Source organism: Camelus dromedarius, chromosome 4 (assembly GCF_036321535.1).
Source record: "Camelus dromedarius isolate mCamDro1 chromosome 4, mCamDro1.pat, whole genome shotgun sequence".
Lineage (NCBI taxonomy): Eukaryota > Metazoa > Chordata > Mammalia > Artiodactyla > Camelidae > Camelus > Camelus dromedarius.
This window is the reverse complement of record NC_087439.1, coordinates 65,187,317-65,208,128: the sequence shown is the minus strand read 5'-3', so window position 1 is coordinate 65,208,128 and position 20,812 is coordinate 65,187,317. Positions and strand designations below refer to the sequence as shown.

Genomic DNA, 20,812 nt, shown 5'->3' with positions numbered 1-20,812 from the left:
AAATTTTACCTGGACCTTGTTTTTTCAAAATATTTTACTTACTCCTCAAAAATTTTTATATTTTCCAATCATAAAATGCAATGAAGTTAAAACAGATTGAGCTAGCTAGTCTTTGCCTTAAAAATACTAAATAAATTACAGTTTAAATAGTTCTGATGGATTTCATAATAAAGCTGATAATAAGGTAGTTGATTGGATATTATTTTGAGGCCAGAATTTGTATTCCCAAAGATTTTTTTTTAGTGAAGTTTGTATGTTTTAAATACAGTAATCAGAAATTCGTATGTAGGGGCTTCCTGCATTGGAGAAAACAGCACATGTCTAACAAATTTGAAGGTTTTTTTCAGTACATCATCAGTGCATCTATCTTTTCACAACCATCTGTTATCCGGCAGCCCCATTTCTTATTTCCAGCAAGCTTTCCACATGTGTATAACTTACTGCCATTTGCACTGAGGGTAACAGAGCAATAAAACCCTTTCAGCTCTCACGTTTTAAAATAAATAGCCTTTTAATGAGACGTTAAAAGGCATCGTTATTAGCAGATTATACGTACTAATTTTGCGAACAATACATAATGTCCATTGTATTAGGATATTAATTTGCTCATCCAAATGGTAAAAGAGGTTCTCGTGAGGTCAATATAATGGAGCTGAAAGTGTTCATTAAATAATATTTCTGTTGTTTCGTGTGTTGTTCTGTGGTCATGATGTCAACATCTTTTTCATCCCTAAGAAGAAGAAGCGCTAGAGAGTCCAATGGCTGAGGAAGAGAAACCTGCCACTCTTCCTGGGAAAGAGTGTGGGGCTGCCAAGGCCTCAGACCAACACAAGGGCCTCAGTGAGGGCCAAGTGGAGTCTAGTACGGAGGCCCAAATAGTTCCTGAAGAGAGTGCCCCAGCAGGGGCCCCCCAGGAGGAAAGTGTAAAAGAGGTCACGGAGGTGTCTGCAGAAGTAAAAACCCCTTCCTCTGCCAGGGAAGGTGTGTCTTTCTTAGGATCTGCATGTGTTTTGTTGCAAATGATCTCTCCAGCAGCTTACCAACCTGATGCCTTTCCAATGCTGTTCCATCGCTGGGTCTTCTCATGATGCCAAGACCACTGTTTTTAGACTTAATGAGCAGACAGTGTGGCTTATGCAGGTGCTGTGTGGCAGCTTGGTTTTCCACTGCTGCAGCCGATTCCTGGTTTGACTTTGCCATGATACAATACGCTTTGCAGCCAGGCTGATGACGCTGTGTGAGCTTTTTTTCCCGCCTCCCCCGCCCCCCGCCCCCATCTCAAATGTTTGCCAGTCACATTGCTAATACATGTATATTTTTCTTTTTATTTGAGGGGGGACAGCAATTCATATGCTTTCTTTCAAATCGTAGAGTTGAATTTTGGCACATACAGGCTTCAGTGGTCGAATTGTTTTTGTTTGCAACCGCAATGTGCTGTATTTTTTTATGCTTCAATGAATACTGGTTTGGTTTCCTTAAAAGCTCCTGCTGATGCTTCTCATATCATTTCCTTTCCATGGCAGCCAACACCTTTGATCATCACCATATCTCTTGAGTTTTCATTCATCTAACCTTTGCTACAAAGTTCATAATGTATTTCCTTTCTGTTGTGACAACAGGACACACAAGTATCTAAGATAATTATGACCCATACACTTGCTCTTCGAGAGATGATTGAATTTTATTATTTTTCCCCAAATCTTTTTCAGATAACTACATTTAGCCTTAGTGACCACAATGAATAACTTTGACGTTAAGAGACAAGTGAGACTCTGAAGCCTTTTGGATTGATGATCAGATTAAAATTTAAAAGAGTCATTTAATTTCTGTGAAGCATCTCCAAAGCCAGGACTGGTCAGTGCTTCACTAACTAGTTGGTCATGTTCCAAGGAAGGAGGTCATTTCAAGGAGAGAAAGATATTTTAATGTCTTTTTAAAATCATGTTACTCACATGACTTCCCAGTATTAACAGTATATTCAGATTTTCTCACATCTACCATACACACTAAGTAATGATTAGGACTTAAGAATTTTTTGAGATGTGGTAGAAATTGACTTGTCAATATTTAGGTCATATCATATAAAGTCAATAACATTTATTTGTATTAACGACGTTTAATCTCTGATGACTTCTAAAACTTTATTCTAGTAACCTTTCAGTGCCCAGAAAATTGGTCCTGGCATTTGTTGATTAAGTTAACTGAAACTATTTAACACATATTATTATAAATTAATTGGCTTCTGCCCATGGCCTGCCGATTCACTTTTAAATGAGAAAACAAATGCTTCATTGATTTCAGTAGAAATCAATTCCTTTCCATATTTAGATCAGTATATAGATTTTTTGTACCCTAACATTGGTTATATATTCAGTATTCTTTAATTTGTAATTTTTAGAAGGCACATGAAATTTTTTTCTACTATGGTACACATCACATACTGTTTAGAGAGACCAAACAAAGAAAAAAAGATTACTCAAAATGTACTCTTATTACAATTCCTGTACACATTAATTCATGATGGCAATTCATTTTAGCAATCATACAAATAAATCTCAGTCCTGACATTTTCATATTGATTTTTAGATAAGTAGCATGCGTGCATGTTTCATAGTTTTTCTTTATACCCTACCATTCATTTGTCATTTCAAAATATGATTTTAAGCTTACTGCCTGAAAGCACTTGCCTATTATTTGTTTAAAAATCAACCCAATTACTTCAGGTTTACTTACAGCCTCGAAGATGGAGTTCCCAGATCAACAGGAATTGACTCCCTCTCCAGCCGAGCCATTAGACAAGAAGGAAGAGGAGTCAGAGAAAGAAAGTAAGCCTGGTGAAGACCTTAAACATGCTGCCTTAGTTTCTCAGCCTGAGACAACTGAAACTTCCCCCGAAAAAAAGGACGTGCAAGGCACAGGAGAAGAGCAAGCACCACCCACTCTGTTTGGGCACAGTCTCGAAGCCAGCCTAGAAGACATGAAACAGAAGACAGAACCAAGCCTAGGGGTACCTGATATTGGCCTTCCTGCAGAGCCCCCAGCTGCAAAAGAGCAAAAGGACTGGTTCATCCAAATGCCAGTGGAAGCCAAAAAGGATGAGTGGGGTTTAGTTGCTCCAGTATCTCCTGGCCCCCTCACACCCATGAAGGAAAAAGACGTACTGGAGGATATCCCAAAATGGGAAGGGAAACAATTTGATTCTCCCATGCCAAGTCCCTTTCAGGGTGGAAGCTTCACTCTTCCTTTAGGTGTTGTGAAAAATGAAGTCATTGCAGAAGCATCACCCTTTGCCCCTGCCCTATTACAGCTGGATGACAAAAAATCTCTGGAAGAAACTGGTATCCTAGGGACAACCAAAGATAGTTCTAAAGTTGAAGAGCTCCAGAAGGATCAACCTGACAAAATGACAGAAGCACCAGCCTCAGAGGCAATTACCTCACCCAAAGATGCTCACATTTCAATTGTGGAAGAATGTGTCCCAGAGAGAGTTTTAGAAGAGAAAGGGGCAATAAAGCAAGAGAGTATGCAGATAAAAGAGACTCCCACCCTCATTGGACAGGAACCTACACTTACTGAAAAGGAACCTCACCTAAAACTCGAAGAAATACCAACCGTATCTGACAAAGAAGCCACACCTAAAGAGAGCGAACCCCCAAAATTGACAGATGAAGAAACAGGTGTAATTCAGCCCTCCACAGAGCACACTTACTCAAAAGTAGACCAGAAAGGCCAGGAACCTACCACAGATATATCAAAACAGGACTCATTCCCTGTAAGTTTAGAGCAAGCAGTTACTGATTCAACCATGACCTATAAGACACTGGAGACAGTCGTGACCGAACCAGCTGCACTGAGTGAAAAGAGTGCAGCCCAGGAGCCTTTTGAAGAAAAAGTTGCTGACAAAGACAGTAAAGTTGAAGCCGTTGGAGCTGTAACATCAGCTGAGCTTGACATGCCATTTTATGAAGATAAGTCAGGAATGTCCAAGTACTTTGAAACATCTGCTTTGAAAGAAGAAGTGACAAAAAGCATCCAGCCAGGCAGTGATTACTATGAACTGAGTGACACAAGAGAAAGTGCCCAAGAGTCTTTTGATACCGTGTCTCCCACGTATAAAAATGGCGACAAGGGTCTTCCGGCAGATAGAGAATCCCAGCCCAGCGTTCCAGCACAAGAGGCAGGGTATAGCACTCTTGCACAAAGTTATCCATCTGAGTTACCTGAAGAACCCAGTTCTCCTCAAGAAAGAATGTTCACTATTGATCCAAAAGTGTATGGGGAGAAAAGGGATCTCCACAGTAAGAATAAGGACGATTTGACACTAAGCAGGAGTTTAGGACTTGGTGGTAGGTCTGCAATTGAACAAAGAAGCATGTCAATCAATTTGCCCATGTCTTGCCTGGATTCCATCGCCCTTGGATTTAACTTTGGTCGGGGGCACGATCTTTCTCCACTGGCCTCTGATATTCTAACCAACACTAGTGGAAGCATGGACGAAGGGGACGATTACCTTCCAGCCACAACACCTGCAGTGGACAAAGCCCCTTGCTTCCCAACAGAAAGCAAAGAAGAAAAAGAGCAGATAGAGGGAGAGAAAGCTCCAGGAGAGGAAAGTACCCAAGTGGAGACAACATGTGAGTCACCTTTCCTAGCCAAAGATTATTACAAAAACGGCACTGTCATGGCCCCTGACCTGCCTGAAATGCTGGATCTGGCAGGCACAAGGTCAAGATTAGCTTCTGTGAGTGCGGATGCTGAGGTTGCCAGGAGGAAGTCAGTCCCATCAGAGACTGTAGTGGAGGAGAGCAGCACTGGCTTGCCCCCTGTCACTGATGAGAACCATGTCATTGTTAAAACTGACAGTCAGCTTGAGGACCTGGGCTACTGTGTGTTCAATAAATACACAGTCCCACTCCCATCACCTGTCCAAGACAGTGAGAATTTATCTGGGGAGAGTGGATCCTTTTACGAAGGCACTGATGATAAAGTGCGGAGAGATTTGGCCACAGATCTTTCATTGATTGAAGTCAAACTGGCAGCTGCTGGAAGAGTCAAAGATGAGTTCAGTGCTGAGAAAGACACATCCCCACATATCTCTGGTGACAAATCAGGACTGGGTAGGGAGCCTGATCAGGAGAGGAAAGCTAATGATAAGCTGGATACTGTGCTGGAAAAAAGTGAAGAACATACTGATTCAAAAGAACATGACAAGGAAATGGAAGAGGCGGGGGATAAAGTTGAAACTTTTGAGTTAGGAGTAACCCTCCAGGAATTGTCAGCCAAAGAACTGACTGTATCAAAAGATGCATCACCTCTCGTGGCTGAGAAAGCAGAGAAAGTTCTTAGTTCAGTGCCAGAGGCAGCTGAGGTTGAACCACCTAAAAAAGCTGAACCGGAACTAGATTTTGCTGCAAAGAAAGCTGACCAGGGTCAATTAGATGTTAAAATCAGTGACTTTGGACAAATGGCCTCAGGGCTAAACGTAGATGCGGTAAAAGCAACAGAGCTGAAACTTGAGGCTACCCAGGACCTCACACCCTCATCTGCAGCACCTCAGGAGGCAGATGCATTTATGGGAGTTGAGTCTGGCCACGTGAAAGAAGGCACCAAAGTTAGTGAGACAGAAGTCAAGGAGAAGGTGGCCAAGCCTGACCTGGTGCACCAGGAGGCAGTAGACAAAGAAGAATCCTACGAGTCCAGCGGTGAGCATGAAAGCCTCACCATGGAGTCCTTGAAAGCTGATGAGGGCAAGAAGGAAACTTCCCCAGAATCTTCTCTAATTCAAGACGAGATTGCCATCAAATTGTCTGTGGAGATTCCCTGTGCACCTGCTGTTTCAGAAGCTGATTTAGCCCCAGATGAGAAAGCCGATGTCCAGATGGAATTTATTCAGCCGCCAAAAGAAGAAACCAAAGAGACCCCAGATATATCTGTCACACCCTCCGATGCTGCAGAGCCATTGCCAGAAGCCGCCGGAGCGGAACCAGCAGAGGCTCCGAGCGAGGAAGAAGAGATAGAAGCCCAGGGAGAATATGATAAGCTGCTCTTCCGCTCAGACACCCTTCAGATTACCGATCTGGGTGTCCCAGGTGTCAGGGAGGAGTTTGTGGAGACTTGCCCAGGTGAGCACAAAGGAGTGATTGAGTCCGTTGTAACAATCGAGGACGATTTCATCACTGTAGTGCAAACCACAACTGATGAAGGGGAGTCGGGCTCCCACAGCGTGCGTTTTGCAGCCCTGGAGCAGCCTGAGGTGGAGAGGAGGCCATCCCCCCGTGCCGAAGAAGAGCTGGAAGTCGAAGAGGCAGCTGAAGCCCAGGCTGAACCCAAGGAGGGCTCCCCAGAGGCTCCGGCTTCCCCGGAGAGAGAAGAGGTTGCACTCTCAGAATACAAGACAGAAACCTATGACGATTACAAAGACGAGACCACTATTGATGACTCCATCATGGATGCGGACAGCCTCTGGGTGGACACTCAAGGTGTGCAATCTTTTTTTAAATTTTCTACTTTCAGATAAAACCCAGTAACCTAAAGGAATTTTTTTTTTGTTTTAAATATTTTACAATGTCCCTTTGTTTCTTGATTTTGCACTTTGTTAACTAGATGAAGGATGTTGTACATTTGTTACTAATGATGTCACTGTTGTTGTTGTCATGGTTTGCTTTGATCCGCAGATGATGATCGGAGCATCATGACAGAACAGTTAGAAACTATTCCTAAAGAGGAGAAAGCTGAAAAGGAAGCTCGGAGACCATCTCTTGAGAAACATAGAAAAGAAAAGCCCTTTAAAACCGGGAGAGGCAGAATTTCCACTCCTGAAAGAAAAATAGCTAAAAAGGAACCTAGCACAGTCTCCAGAGATGAAGTGAGAAGGAAAAAAGGTTCATTTCACAATCACTTCTTTAAGAAAATGTTTTTGAAATAGTTCATTATTACTCTTTTGTAGAAGAAACTGTGTAATCGTGGTAACTAACTATTGATGAAATTTCGTTTGGTTTTGCTCCAAGTGTTCATTTTTTTCCTGATGGTATGCTTTTTGTGTTTTCTTATTCATAGCAGTTTATAAGAAGGCTGAACTTGCTAAAAAAACAGAAGTTCAGGCCCACTCTCCCTCCAGGAAATTCATTTTAAAACCTGCTATCAAATATACTAGACCAACTCATCTCTCCTGTGTTAAGCGGAAAACGACAGGTGACTGTTCAATTCTGCAATGTGGCTGGCAAACATAGACACGTGTTTTTTTTTTTACCTCATTACTGTGGCAGCTTCATTTTGTTTTTCTTCCAAGAATCTCAGCAGTCATGAACAATTTCGCTATTAAGTGTCTTGTATCATTCTTCTTTTTTTTTTCTTCCCTCCCTGCAGAAGAGGTCATGACCATCTGTTTCTTTGTCATGCTCAGACTTAACAGTGATTGTATCTTGGCATTGTGCTCTAGTGTCACGTTCTGGGGATTCCTATTTTCATTCTGTGTGTTTGGTTAGACGATGGCGATGAATATAACCGTGGTATGCATTCTCATTATTTTGCTTATTTATCTCCCTCATGCTTCAACCCATACGTACTTGTCCTATTTTCTATATTGTTACTGCCAAATCTGTTACTGATGTTGATAAATTTCCTGAGAACCACCAAGAATGCAGAGTGATTTTGAGATGGAAAATGCAAAGCAAATCTGGGGTAAAATTGTGGTTGGAAAATTATTTTGCTTTTGGATGAAAGGGGAAAAAATAAAGGAAAATGAAATTGTCTGGTAATCCCATCAGATTTTATTTTTCATATCCCAAATTAGCCAGGCTTTCAAACGATGGTACTGTATCTCTTAACTGACATTTTATCCATGGGATTCTTTAAAATATGTTGGATCCAAACTGCTATATTTCCCTATATAATTTAGTATTCAGAATTCTAGGATAAAACTCCTTCCCTCTAAATATCTTAGAATGTGGTTTATTTCTATTTTGCTACCTTCTTATTGTTCTGTCGTCTTCAAATATACCTGTTTTTTACTGTTTACAAAAGTAGTAGCATGAAGGAGTGAAACATGGTACAAACTATAATGAAAGCCCATACATAATATCTATAATGCAAACTCTATTCCTAAATTTCAGGGCAAAGCATTTATTTTAATGTACAGTTATAGTAGGATAATCTTAATTTAGAATATATTTCATTTTAGCATTGATTATGGGGCACCCTTGGAGTCTACAAAAGAAGATATTCAGATTGCTAAATCAGAAAAGAAAATTTTCCTTCTCATTATACATTAGATGTGCCTTTATGTAAATCTTTGGATGGCTTTAAAGGGTTAAGAGCAGCATTAACCCTTGGAAGAAAAAGAAAATCAAGGCAATCGATGGTTTTATGGTAGCCACTAAATATTTCAAGTATTTTTATTTGTGTTCTTCATATAGGAATCATTTCATGTACTTTTTTTCCCAAGATCTAGTGTGTTAAGGCAGGATTTGAAAGTGGAAGGCTTGTAGTTATAAACAAACTTTGATGATGAAAGTTTAGAATGAGGAGTTCATCTAAGTTAAGAGTTAAGGATTAACATGACATCTCTAAATCTTATAGCCCATCTTAGTACATTTTCCCTGAACTTGGAATGTTTCTTCTAGTTAGACAAATGATTGCACAGGCAGAATCTCTTGGTTTGGGCATAAAAATCCTATATACCACCTGAAAAGGTGAAAAATATATTAAGATTGTACAATATCAGAAGAAACATCAAATGGTTTGGTGAAGTGCCTGTGTGTCATTGGTATTCAGTTTGCCACACTGAGAGTATACTGCCTTTTTAATTCATTCATTAAAGGAAATTTAAGAGCTTTGGACTAATTAGGATCCTCGCTTTTTTCTATTCAAATATTAAGATACTCAAACAGAGAGCATGTATCAAACAAGAGTGCCATTGGCTTACAGCGAAGTATCCTTGTCACAGAAACGTGAGATGTAGTATAAAAGCAGTAAAGAGGCATCATTCGTGATACTTCTTTAAAAAAATTAGTTTCAGAATCATGAATACTCTTACTAGCCAGTCCTAAATTGCATAGAACATATCGTAGACCATTATTTTGTGTTAAACTGCATATGACCTAAGAAACCTTTTTGAAACTCATTCGGAGTGCTTATAAGGGTAAACACTTTTTTTCCTAAGGGTTTTTCTCTTGTGAAAGAAAACGAAGGTGGAGCTTATGCCTTTTATTTTCTAAGCCCAATTTTTAAATAGGGATGGTTTTCCAAAACACAAACGGTTATGTTCAATCATGAAAGATACTTAAGTCAGGTCAGGAAAGTTGTCAACAGAAATTATTGATAGAGGTGGTGGAGTTGAAAATTGAAACCAGAGGTATAAAACAGCACGAAGAGAAACAACAGTAACAGATGTGGTCATAATTTCCTCCAGGAAGTGCATGTGTAAAACATATTCTATATTACTGAACTTAAAATTCCTCTCATGTTTTCTTTTCTTGACAAGCTATTTTTCTTCCTTTACCTTCTCACATGGTGCGTTTCCCATCAAGCAAATGTGTCATTCATATTGTGAAATGAAGGGGTGCAGAGGGAAAGGGGTTGGCACATGTGACAGTTTAGAGTATAAAATGCAGAAATGTCCGTAGGTATGCCAGTGGCTACATAAAGAGAGTTTGGGAATCTCCGTGAATACTCTTTATATGATGCCAACCCCAGCAACCAATCACTCTCCTTTTCCTTAAATTTTGCAGCATTCAGATTACTGTTCTGTGATTTCCATTCCAAAGGATCTATCTGTATCTATAGTAATAAGAAGGTACATTGGTAACAGATGGAAAATGACTTGGTGTGCTTACCTGTGCTCTGGTAAACACCAGGTTATGTTAATTAGCACATGCTATAGTGGGAGCCACATGCTATTATATTATTATTCAGATTTCTTTAGTTACTGAATTTGAGTCTCAGTATAAGCAAAATCCATTTTGCATTTGTCTGTTGACACAACTAAATATCCAAAAGGTGTTATAAATGTACTTCCGTGGTCTTTAGCCACTAAGTTTGGGGTTGTTTGTTTGTATCTTCTCTTTCAACAGCAGCAGGTGGTGAATCAGCTCAGGCTCCCAGTGTATTTAAACAGGCAAAGGACAAAGTCTCTGTGAGTAAAATAACCTTTTCCTTGTTCTTCATTTGAAGTTCTCTTTGGTATTAGTGGCAATGTTTTAATAATTTTAGATATAACTTAGACTTTAGAGGTTTACTCTTTTAAATCATTTTAAATCATTCATTCACCCAGAAGGATTCTCAGTGTAATCATGTCCTAGTATCTTTTGGAATGTGATGGTGGTTGGTGAGGGCAGAGCTGGGATGTAGGCTGCCTCTTTGTTAGTAAGACAAAAACATATGAAACAATACAATGATCTGGCTAATTGGGGAGCCCAATTTATTTACTTTTCATAGAATCAAGATAAACCATTATGATCAACACAACTATATTTTACAACACTTAAGAATATGAGAAAAACAGTGTATATGAGCAAAAATAAGTTATGTATTATTTATTATCCTTATCTAAATATAACTGCAGTTACCATTTTGATGTAAAATCTTTTAATTTTTTCCTACACATTTATACGTTTAATAACAAAGATGAAAATACTGTGTATCAGTTTTTAAACTAAACAATAAAAAGATTTCCATGTCATTAAACATTCTTGTACATCATTTTAGTGACTACATAATATTGCATTTTACTGTTTTATGATGATATACTTAATCAATTTCCTTTATTTGACATTCAAACTGTTTTTCTATTATTTTAGCAATATTACTGTAGAAATCTTTTGGCTAAACCTATGAATGTATCCATATGCATTTCCTTAGGAATAATTTTCTAGTTGTGAAATCATTGTTTCAAGAAGAAAGTCCATATTTAAAGTTTTTGCTACATATTATCAAATTGTCCTCTAGAAAGGTTCTCCAGCTGCATATGAACTTATATGTCCTCTAGCTGTAAATGAACATGCCTGTGTTCATCATTATTACTAGATATTCCTATACCTTTTCTATATTTGCCAACTTATGGAGATGAAATTTTTTATTGTTTTAATTTGATTGTTTTAATGTTTAGCTTATTCTTTGTTTATAAGTCTTTTATACCTCTTGTCTTGTAAATTTTATTTTTTATATTATTAATTATGTTTTTAAAACTTTTGAAAGACCAAAGTCAGCACGAAATATGTTACTTCTTTCTCATTGAAAGAAAAAAATTAAAAGGCTACTAATGAAATCCTAAAATTACAACAAATAAATTGAGTGATGTTAATTAGTAATGTATCACAATGTTCTGGGTCTTAGCCATCATATATGTTATGTACATCATTATTATTTGTTTAGCTTTTTAAAAACTGATAAAATTTTAGACTTCTGCTTTTTATTGTGAAAAATAGGAATCCATTTTCAACGACAGCCAAACCTTTTATATCATCTTGAACCCAAGGGACTTTATATTGTTAAATATATATATGTATATTTGATCTATATATATATATTTTTTCAAACATATTCCTGAACATATGGCAAGCAATAGAATCCATTTATTGCTTTGGTAATTGTCACCTTTATTTTGACCACACTGTTATTTCAAGGTTTGTACTCTTTACCTTCTGTTTCTGATGGGGAACTAGTAGTTTGTGTTGGTTAAGAGCATGGCTGTGAAATAGACTAGGTACAAATTTTGAATATTTATTAGCTATATGATCTTTTCCTTCCTGTGTCTTAATTTTTTGAAAATAAGGGGAGGAGTAAAAATTCCTGTATCATAAGTGAGTTATGAACATTAAATATGGTAATTTTATAAAACAGTACACTCTATAGTGCTTAGAACATAGTATTTATCAATAAACGGAATAGTTGTTGTTATTGTTATTATTATTATTATTAAAATAGTGGTTAGGAAAAGAATTTTTAAGTGTACCTTGTTTGAAAAACCTTTGGGAAATTTCAAGTCCCTTGGTCTTCAAGTAACTAAAGAAGAATTAGCATTCAGTGCTTACACCTCAGACAGAAACCATATGCATCTGACACGAAACTAACTGTTTTTTTCCCCCTGTAAATGCCCATCTCATCCTTCTGGAGAGACTAGACCACCATTCTTTCCAGCTTTTTTCCTCAGTTTTCCTTGTAACCTGATCCTCCTCCTATGTTTCCTAAAACCTTGTTTATCTCTGATACTCAGTTCATCCATCAGTACAGTTCTCTCTGATTTTTTAATTGATCTTTATTGTAAACTGGATCTATAATCCTTCGTTTCATTTGGGTTTGTTTGTTTGTTCATTTTATCTTGTGTTTGTTTTATAGCGAGAGATTAGTAGTTGTCTTTCATAATTTGAAGCAATCCAATTACTCTATTTTTCTTTCCTATACCACACTTGAAATTCGCGATTTTGTGGGTAGCGTCAATCAAAAAAGAATGACCTGTGGTGACCCAGTTACATTTCCCACTCAAGGTGTTGGGTCTGTAAAACCAGAAGTGATTTGTGCAATCTGTGAATACTGATGCCTGTATTGAAGTGGCTTTGGAGATTAATAGTAGACAAAAATCTTAGATTCAATTTCTCTTTTTGTAACAACTAAATCATATTAGTTATTTGAAGGTAAAATCTCCTCAGCTTTGCCATAGTTGTCTATATTTTTAACAGTCTCCCATGAGATGTGTGGCATGCCAGCCTCGCTTTCTCCAAAAGCCGTATATATACATTCAACCCACTTACACTCGGACTTGTCAACAGTTTCCCCAGGCATTATCAACACCTGTAAAATAAGTCCTGTGGTTTTTATGGGCAATCTATTCAGTGCTAACTTTCATTTTTAGAACTTACAACACATTATACAAACTGTAGTCTATACATAAAAATGTTATTCTGTGGTATAACTTGGTCTCTGGTATGTCTCTTACTCATAAAATGAACTCATTATATATAAAATCTGCAATTTTCTAATGAAATCAGTGTAGATAATCTGAAAACACAATTTCTCAGCTTAGAAAAGTATTTTCCATTATTAGGCCTTAAATATACTTTGTTCTAAAGTTCTTGAAATGTAATCAAAATATCAATTATACATACCATTTAAGGGCTGTGTTTAGTAAAAGAATAATTCCAATAGACTCTCAAGGTATTGGTATCATTATAAGACCTATGGGTTAATCAGAGACCTTATGCATAGAATTTACAAGTAATATTTTAATCTATAGTCTCATTATATGAGTATTCTTAAGTTAGTTCTAGTTAAAAAGAGTTCAGTGAAAATCTCTTGTTCTCACATAAATATACATCTCTATCATTGGTTATAACCACTTATCATGTGTTCTGATTTAAAGTAGTCATTTAATTTCTTATATGTCTATGTGTTTTTTTTAATTTTCCTTTTGCTTCATAGTTTGGTTTATTTTGTGCTTTTGTTTGTTTTCTTTCATGGCTAGAATTCTACCTTGTCAAAGATTCCTGCCTTACAGGGTAACACAAAGTCCCCACGATGCAGCTCAGCCAGCCCTAGTACGACTAAAAGGGCTACATTTTCTGACAGTTTATTAATACAGCCCAGCTCAGCGGGCTCCACAGACCGTTTGCCATACTCAGAATCAGGGAACAAGGTAAGGCAGCAAGTCAATCAAAGGTGCAGAAAGGAACATAATTTGGGAGAAGGGTATAGGATGCAATTCAGTACTTGTATGAAAGCAGAAACTTTCAATTCTAAAGTGTTTGACATATAAACAACAGACCTTATTAAAAACAAAGACAAATTGAATATTTCAATAGTTATGAATAGTTTAATCATTAAAAAATAGAAAATGTCTTTTTCTAAAGTATACCATGCATAATTAATTTACTATTTATTTGATATTTAATAAGCATACAAATAAAATATATTATGTAATATTACATATATACAATATTGTATACTCTAATAACACTAAATTATATTATACATAATATAATAGATAATTTGGACTCAGCATCAGACACATCAGGATGTCATGCTAATTCTGCTATCCACGAACTCAGTGATCGTGAAAAAATTATGTAAACTGATGAAACCTGTTTCCTCAGCTCTAAAGTAAATATAATATTTTCTTGGTAAAGATTAAATTGTAAAAGCATGTAAAGTGCTTAGCGTTCCTGTCACAGAAGTGCACAGTACATGCGAGTAGCCACCATTAAATGTTGTGCATACAGTGCCCTACTGCCAGCCCTTTCTGATTCATATTTTATCATGCTGATGAAGGTTTTTCAGTAAGATTACTAATTACAGAAAACTTAACTGAGTACATTCATTTTACTCATGTTATCATCTAGAATTTGAATTTCACAATCAATTTTTGGCACTAACTCCAAAGTAATATATTTTTATAAAACCTCTAGGCAAATCGAAACTCCAAGTTTTGAAGCAGAAATGCTTCTAAGTATATCAAATTCAGTAGGATGTTTTAAAAGAAATTCATCTATAAGCACTGGAGGAAAAATTAGCCAGAGCAATGTAATCACTTTGTATCATTAAAACGAAGATTCACAAGAACCCAACATTGTTTCGTTTTCCCCAATCAGGATGGAGTAACCAAGAGCCCAGAAAAGCGCTCTTCTCTGCCGAGACCGTCCTCCATTCTGCCTCCTCGCCGGGGTGTATCGGGAGACAGAGATGAGAACTCCTTCTCTCTCAACAGTTCTATCTCCTCCTCAGCACGGCGAACCACTAGTAGGTTTATTTCGGTTTGGCTTCCTCTTCAATCATTTTTAAAAAATCCTTTAAGTGGAGTAGCTTATAATGTATTTATATTTTACATCTTCAAATAAAACATGCATTAAAAGTATTGGTCCTAAGAATCAGAAATCCAGACTACCAATGGATCCAAAACAATTGTTGAGTCAAAACAACTGATAGAATAAATGAATACATGCTGCCTTATTATCCATTTAATTAGTAGAGAAAACCAATACTCAGGGATTTCTTTAAATATAGATCTATTATATAAGCTAAACCTTTATTAGAATTCCCAATTCTAAAATCTAACTAGAAAATCAACAATCAAAAATCAAGGATCCTGCTCAATTTGTTAAGAATTTGCATTCTAGTGGGGCTGTAAACATAGCACATTCCGTGCAATAGCTTTGATCTCTTCTGATTTCATAATGTACTGGTTGGCGATTATCACAGTTTATGTAAAGAATATAAAAATGTTCCAGTCATTATCCACTTATGTGTCCGTTGCTACCAAAACCATCTAGTAATTCAAATTACTTTCACAAATGTGTTTCTATTACCACAAAAATAAATACCATTTACTGATCACATATAGATGCTAAAATCTTAACATACTTTTTTTAGTCAATTTAATTAACAATGCTTATGGTTAGACATTTAAAAACTCATTAAATCTACTGATGAGAGAACTGATCTTTTAAAGATAGTAACTTATCCAATACTACACAGCTAGTAAGTGGTTGAATTTGGTTTTTAGCCCACTAATAAATTCACAACCTATCCTCTTAATATTTATTTGGAAGAAATAGTGCTAGGGAACTGTTCTGTAGAATCACTTGGAGAATACTATCCCTATCATTTAAAAACTATTACAAAATGGTGGAAACATTTGGAGAATCACATCTCTGTCGTTCAAAATCCATTACAAAGTGGTGGAAATCGCTGCTGCTCACATCATCGTTGACTTCACCACTTATTTTTTAAATGTTTAATAGTAATTGCCCCACTTCAAGTGTGACTATTTTGTATGACACTTAGACAGTGTTTTGTTTTGTTTTGTTTTGTTTGCTTACAATGAAAGTGCTTACTATAATGAGAGCAATCGTGCCTTACACTGTTTGGTTTCGTGAAGCATTAACATCCTTTGAAATACGGGCTAGGAACACTTTGAAATCACTGTAACTCTTTTTCACCTTAACGCATATAAAGTATTCAAATGAACTAGCAAAGAAGACATTTCAGGGTTAGTAATCTCCAGAGAAAAGAATTTAACTCCAAATATCTGGAGTTGGAATTAGGCATCAGCAATAACACCAGGGATGCTGAGACAACATAAAGGCACCAAATGCTCCCCAAAGGCACACCTTGAATTTTGCTTGTATTTGTTGCTGTGGAAGCAAAATGGCACTTTCTCCTTAAATCCACATCTTTGAGCCACTATGCTCTGCCTTTTAAAATGTATCTGTATACAAATTACTTTTTATGTTCTGAGCCAATTCTATTTTGACCTTCTAACTTTACTTACAGTCATAAGTATGCTGCATTGTATTATTTGGTAATAAACATAACTGATACTCCGATAATCTAAGAACATGGGTCTGTTTTATTTCTATAGCTAAAAGGCATAGGGACAATTAGCAGAGCAAGCAATTTGCCTCCTCCCATTTGCCTCTCATCTTAACTGCACACCAGAATGTTCTAGCATTTTGTACAGCAGTTGAAGGTTTAAAGAAAATGCTATGCAGGAACTTCATTTAGCCCAAGAAGAGGGAAAGATATTGTCATTTAAGAGTTGACAAGATGAATAAGAAAATAGTGTAATACAGTAATCCATAAATATTTTTAATTGTTTTAGTAACTTAGATCTAACCTTTTCTATTTCAGAATAAACACTCAAATTTGTCATATTTGATGACTAGAACTAATTTGTTATAATAAAAATTGATCATATTTATGGAACAGCAGTGTTAAGACCTTCTTAATATTTGTGATTTTTTCCCCTCATTCTCCAGATCCAACACAAAACCTTCATCCTTTACTTTTTCAAAGCTTAAAGCCATTTTCTAGGGATAAAGAAAAAACTCTTACTATTAGAAAATTATATTTCTTTTAGTAAAACTTGTTATGCACATCCAGAATATTCCCTCAACTCAATCTCTATAAAGTGAAAAAACACCTCAGCACACTGAAATTCTGAATCAAACTCATACCATTAATAAAGAAAATATGTTGAACTCCTACTGTTCAGACCCCATGAAAGACACCAGCGCTAGTATAGCAGCAAGTAATACAGAGATGACCCCTCTCCCCAAAAGACCTGAGTTATCCAAAAGTGATGAAGTGATGGAGAATACATTTGAGGAAGAAATAAGGTTTCTGAAGAGATTTTTCAGGACATAGTGACTGACTCAAACCAACATCAAAACTTTGGTCCATGAACAAACTTTGTGGCCAGGAAGCTACAAAAAGCCAAGTTGAATGTGGTTGTATTATCCTGGTCTTGAAATGTCATATTTGTGGAAAGCAAGAAAAATTACTTGTTTATCACTTTACTCTTCTCATATCCAATTTTATAGTGTCAGTTGAAGAGTCTACCTATGCTTTGCCTCTGCCAAAAGATCAAAAGGACACAGGGCAACTTTCACGTGAAAACTGTTGACTGAGAGAGCAAATAAAATTGTTCTGTTTCTCCAGGAGATGTACCCTAGACCAGTGGATAGATTTACCTTGTCTGCACACTACAGTTTTCTAAGAAGTGCTCTTGAGTTTCACTCCTTGGAAATATTTAAGCAAAGATTAATTGTCCCCCATCTCAAGAAGAACTTTCTATACTGATGATGAATTACATCATCTTAAGACTCTTAAGATCCCTTTTACCTCATTGACTTTAAAAATTAATGAGTTATATCTGTATCCTCTACAAAATTTCTTGAAGACTCGTTGATTTTACGAAGTAAACATAATCTGTAGTAAAAAAAAAAAATCATGCCCCTATATAAAATACTTTTAAAAGTGAAAGAATTTGTATAATAAGTGTAAACAACATAAATTGGTATTCTATTATTGGTATTATTTTAAGAGAAAAGATTTTTAGAGTTAAGAGAAAGTTCAACAAATGTTAAGCTAAATATCATATCTGGCTTAGAGTTTAGTATCTGGGTAAATGAGCCTCAATGTCCCCATTGTTAAATTAGAAATAGTAAGAGCTGTCTCTATTGCATGTGTGTATGTTTGGTTATCAAATATTTGGTATTCACAAAAGTGCTTTGTAAGATAATATGAGAGGAATATGGCATAGGAAAACGGGGAAAGGAATTAAATGATAAAATGAGGTTAATGCCAAGTTGAGGCAAAGAAATGCATCTTGCAGTATCTTGAATACTTGACAGTGAGGGATTATTGATTTGACTCCAAACTGCAAACCAGTAATGAAAAGTATAGAAGAAAACACAGTCTGGTGCAAGATTCTTTGTGAATAAGGTGCAAAAATAGCCTACTTTTTTTTTTTTTTTTTTTTTGGTAAATAAGAGCTAAGACAAGTTTCCTTATAAAGGAAATACATGCAAACACAATCTGGGACAAGATTCACTGTGAATAAATTGTGACAACATCCCACTTTTCTAAGGAGAGAACTGATTTTTTTTTTATTAAGAGCTGAATACTTTTCTACACAGGCCAAAAGTATATGATCTAAATACACAGTTTTATATTGTATATCAACCTGGATCTTGGAATAAACTTACTACACAAAAGAACAAACGGTCTGCATATCAATCAAGGAACCCTCAGTAAATTTGAGCCCACAAAGAACATTCAGTGCAGGCTCTTTTTCCAACTAAAGGCTGACTTAATGGTCACATAAATAGAAAATACTTTTTGACACACTCCTAATGAGAATTAAGACTAAATTCCAGGTATGATCTTCGCATTGATAGCAATGCATGTTCAATCGAATGTCACCAAGTTTATGAATCTAAACATAGGAGGTTCTCACTTTTTGAGCATTGCTGTAATTCTTAAATATTCTGAACACTTTAGAAATGTAATGAATATGGATTCTAACAATCGACGGGAAGACCAGTGTCTTGAGGGGGAACTTTCTGACACTGTGGTTTTGTTTGTTAATTTAGGGTCAGAGCCAATTCGCAGAGCTGGAAAAAGTGGTACTTCAACACCCACTACGCCTGGATCCACCGCCATCACTCCTGGCACCCCACCAAGCTATTCTTCACGCACACCAGGCACTCCTGGAACCCCTAGCTATCCCCGGACCCCTCACACACCAGGAACCCCCAAGTCTGCCATCTTGGTGCCCAGTGAGAAGAAAGTTGCCATTATACGTACGCCTCCAAAATCTCCCGCGACTCCCAAGCAGCTTCGACTTATTAACCAACCACTGCCAGACCTGAAGAATGTCAAATCCAAAATTGGATCGACTGACAACATCAAATACCAGCCTAAAGGGGGACAGGTAAGAATCACATGAACATCCATATTTGCTGTAGAAGTAAAATCCCATTAATCATCATGGGGCCCATCCTCGTATAATAGGCTAACGGTTCTTAAAACAAAAGGGAGATGGAAGCTTTAAAGAGTTACTGGTTATGATTTATTGCTAAGAGTTTGGAGCTTATCTGAGAAAGCTAGCTTATAACATATGGTGGAAATCATATGATATATCCATCCCTTCTGGTTATTTTTAGATAAAAATTGATTTAACCATGTAGAAGCCTCTTTCAATTGATCTAACAGATCTTTTCTGAGTGTCCCTCTATTGCTTTGTGGATTTGAACTTAAGAGATTAAAGTTACATCTCTGGTATGAATTTGAGTGATCTATTTTGGATCCTGACTGTGAGCTCATTTGACTATTAGCGATTGGATTTTTATCTCCTTCCTTTTCTCCGAGGATTTCCTAGGACATCTTCTACCATTTCCCCAGGTTCACTCCAGATCAGAGCATGGTTCACCAAGTTTCTTTTCTGGCTGCTATCGCCTAAGCATCGCAAACAGCAGATATTTGTGTTGATAATTAACAGACAGTTATGTGTGGTTCTGTTAGAACTTCTATGTAAGATTAATTGTATTGAATACAGTTATTAGTAAAACTCTACCTATTAACTCTTAACTTCAGCTTCAGAGCAAACATTCCCATTTTTTTTCCAACCAGGGGACTTTGAGTTCTACTTTAACCTGAACCTTGCTTATACTCTTATGTGTTTGGACAAAGCAATTAGCCTGGAAGGAGACAATACAAGTATCATTTAATATTTCCCTTGTGATATTGATATATCCACCGTTTGACTTTTATCATCAATGAAGAGATAAAACACTCATCCTTGCGTGAAAGAAGAGAGAAAGCAGTAATTTCCTTTATACATTAACAAATTTGTGATGCCTTTTCAATATCTCAAGAAAGGCTTTCTTTTTAGCCTCAGTATTCTCTTCTTCTGCCCTTTTTCTTGTGTCTTATATTTTCTGCCACTGATTTCTGGTTCCCTCTTTCATGCCAAAAAAAAAAAAAATGTATTTTCAGCAGGTTTAGAAGAAATATCTTGCCAAAACGTGAAGCTATCAAGGACTCCTACTCACTGTTGAAACCAAAATTTAATATTGCTTTTTCCTTTAGCAACAAACTTCTCTGCTTTCTCCTTATGATTCTGCTTAAGAAAGTCCAAAGAGTTAAGAAAAATTTTCCTCAAAGAAGGGAGGAAGGACTCACTATGCCCTTTTCAGAACAACTGTAACATTCTATAATAATATAGTCACAAAAAGATGATTTTTCATAGAAAAATGTTATTAAAAATATGAGCTACAAGAAACACTTTTTAAGCAAAATTTAAAAAAAAAGAAAGAAAAAGAAACAAAAACAAATTCTACCACATTTAAGCCTATGATTCCAAACATCTCCTACTCTTGCATTTACGCATAGTTCTGCATTTCCAGAAGGAAGTATTTTGAGGCTTTTGAAAACATCCAAGTATCACGTTATTTTTATATTTATACATAATTCATTGAAAAGAGTAAGTTGAATAAAATTGATTTAGTACCAATTTGAAAGTTTATCATTTTAGCTTTTT

The 20,812-nt window shown here is 36.5% G+C and overlaps 1 protein-coding gene across 47 annotated transcripts in view; it reads left to right on the top strand.

Annotated features, from left to right (window-relative positions):
• The window catches only part of MAP2 (microtubule associated protein 2), a 263,444-nt gene that overhangs the window by 222,365 nt on the left and 20,267 nt on the right, over window positions 1-20,812 (top strand). For 12 of the 47 annotated variants that reach the window (XM_031451870.2, XM_064485019.1, XM_064485017.1 and 9 more), the window contains 8 exons: window positions 736-981; window positions 2,724-6,479; window positions 6,675-6,881; window positions 7,057-7,191; window positions 10,071-10,132; window positions 13,457-13,627; window positions 14,580-14,727; window positions 18,864-19,204. In XM_031451870.2, coding sequence (XP_031307730.2) covers window positions 736-981; window positions 2,724-6,479; window positions 6,675-6,881; window positions 7,057-7,191; window positions 10,071-10,132; window positions 13,457-13,627; window positions 14,580-14,727; window positions 18,864-19,204 — 5,066 coding nt within the window. The remainder of the gene's footprint in view (window positions 1-735; window positions 982-2,723; window positions 6,480-6,674; window positions 6,882-7,056; window positions 7,192-10,070; window positions 10,133-13,456; window positions 13,628-14,579; window positions 14,728-18,863; window positions 19,205-20,812) is intronic. The other 35 variants (XM_064485040.1, XM_064485022.1, XM_031451881.2 and 32 more) reach the window with 19 other exon arrangements.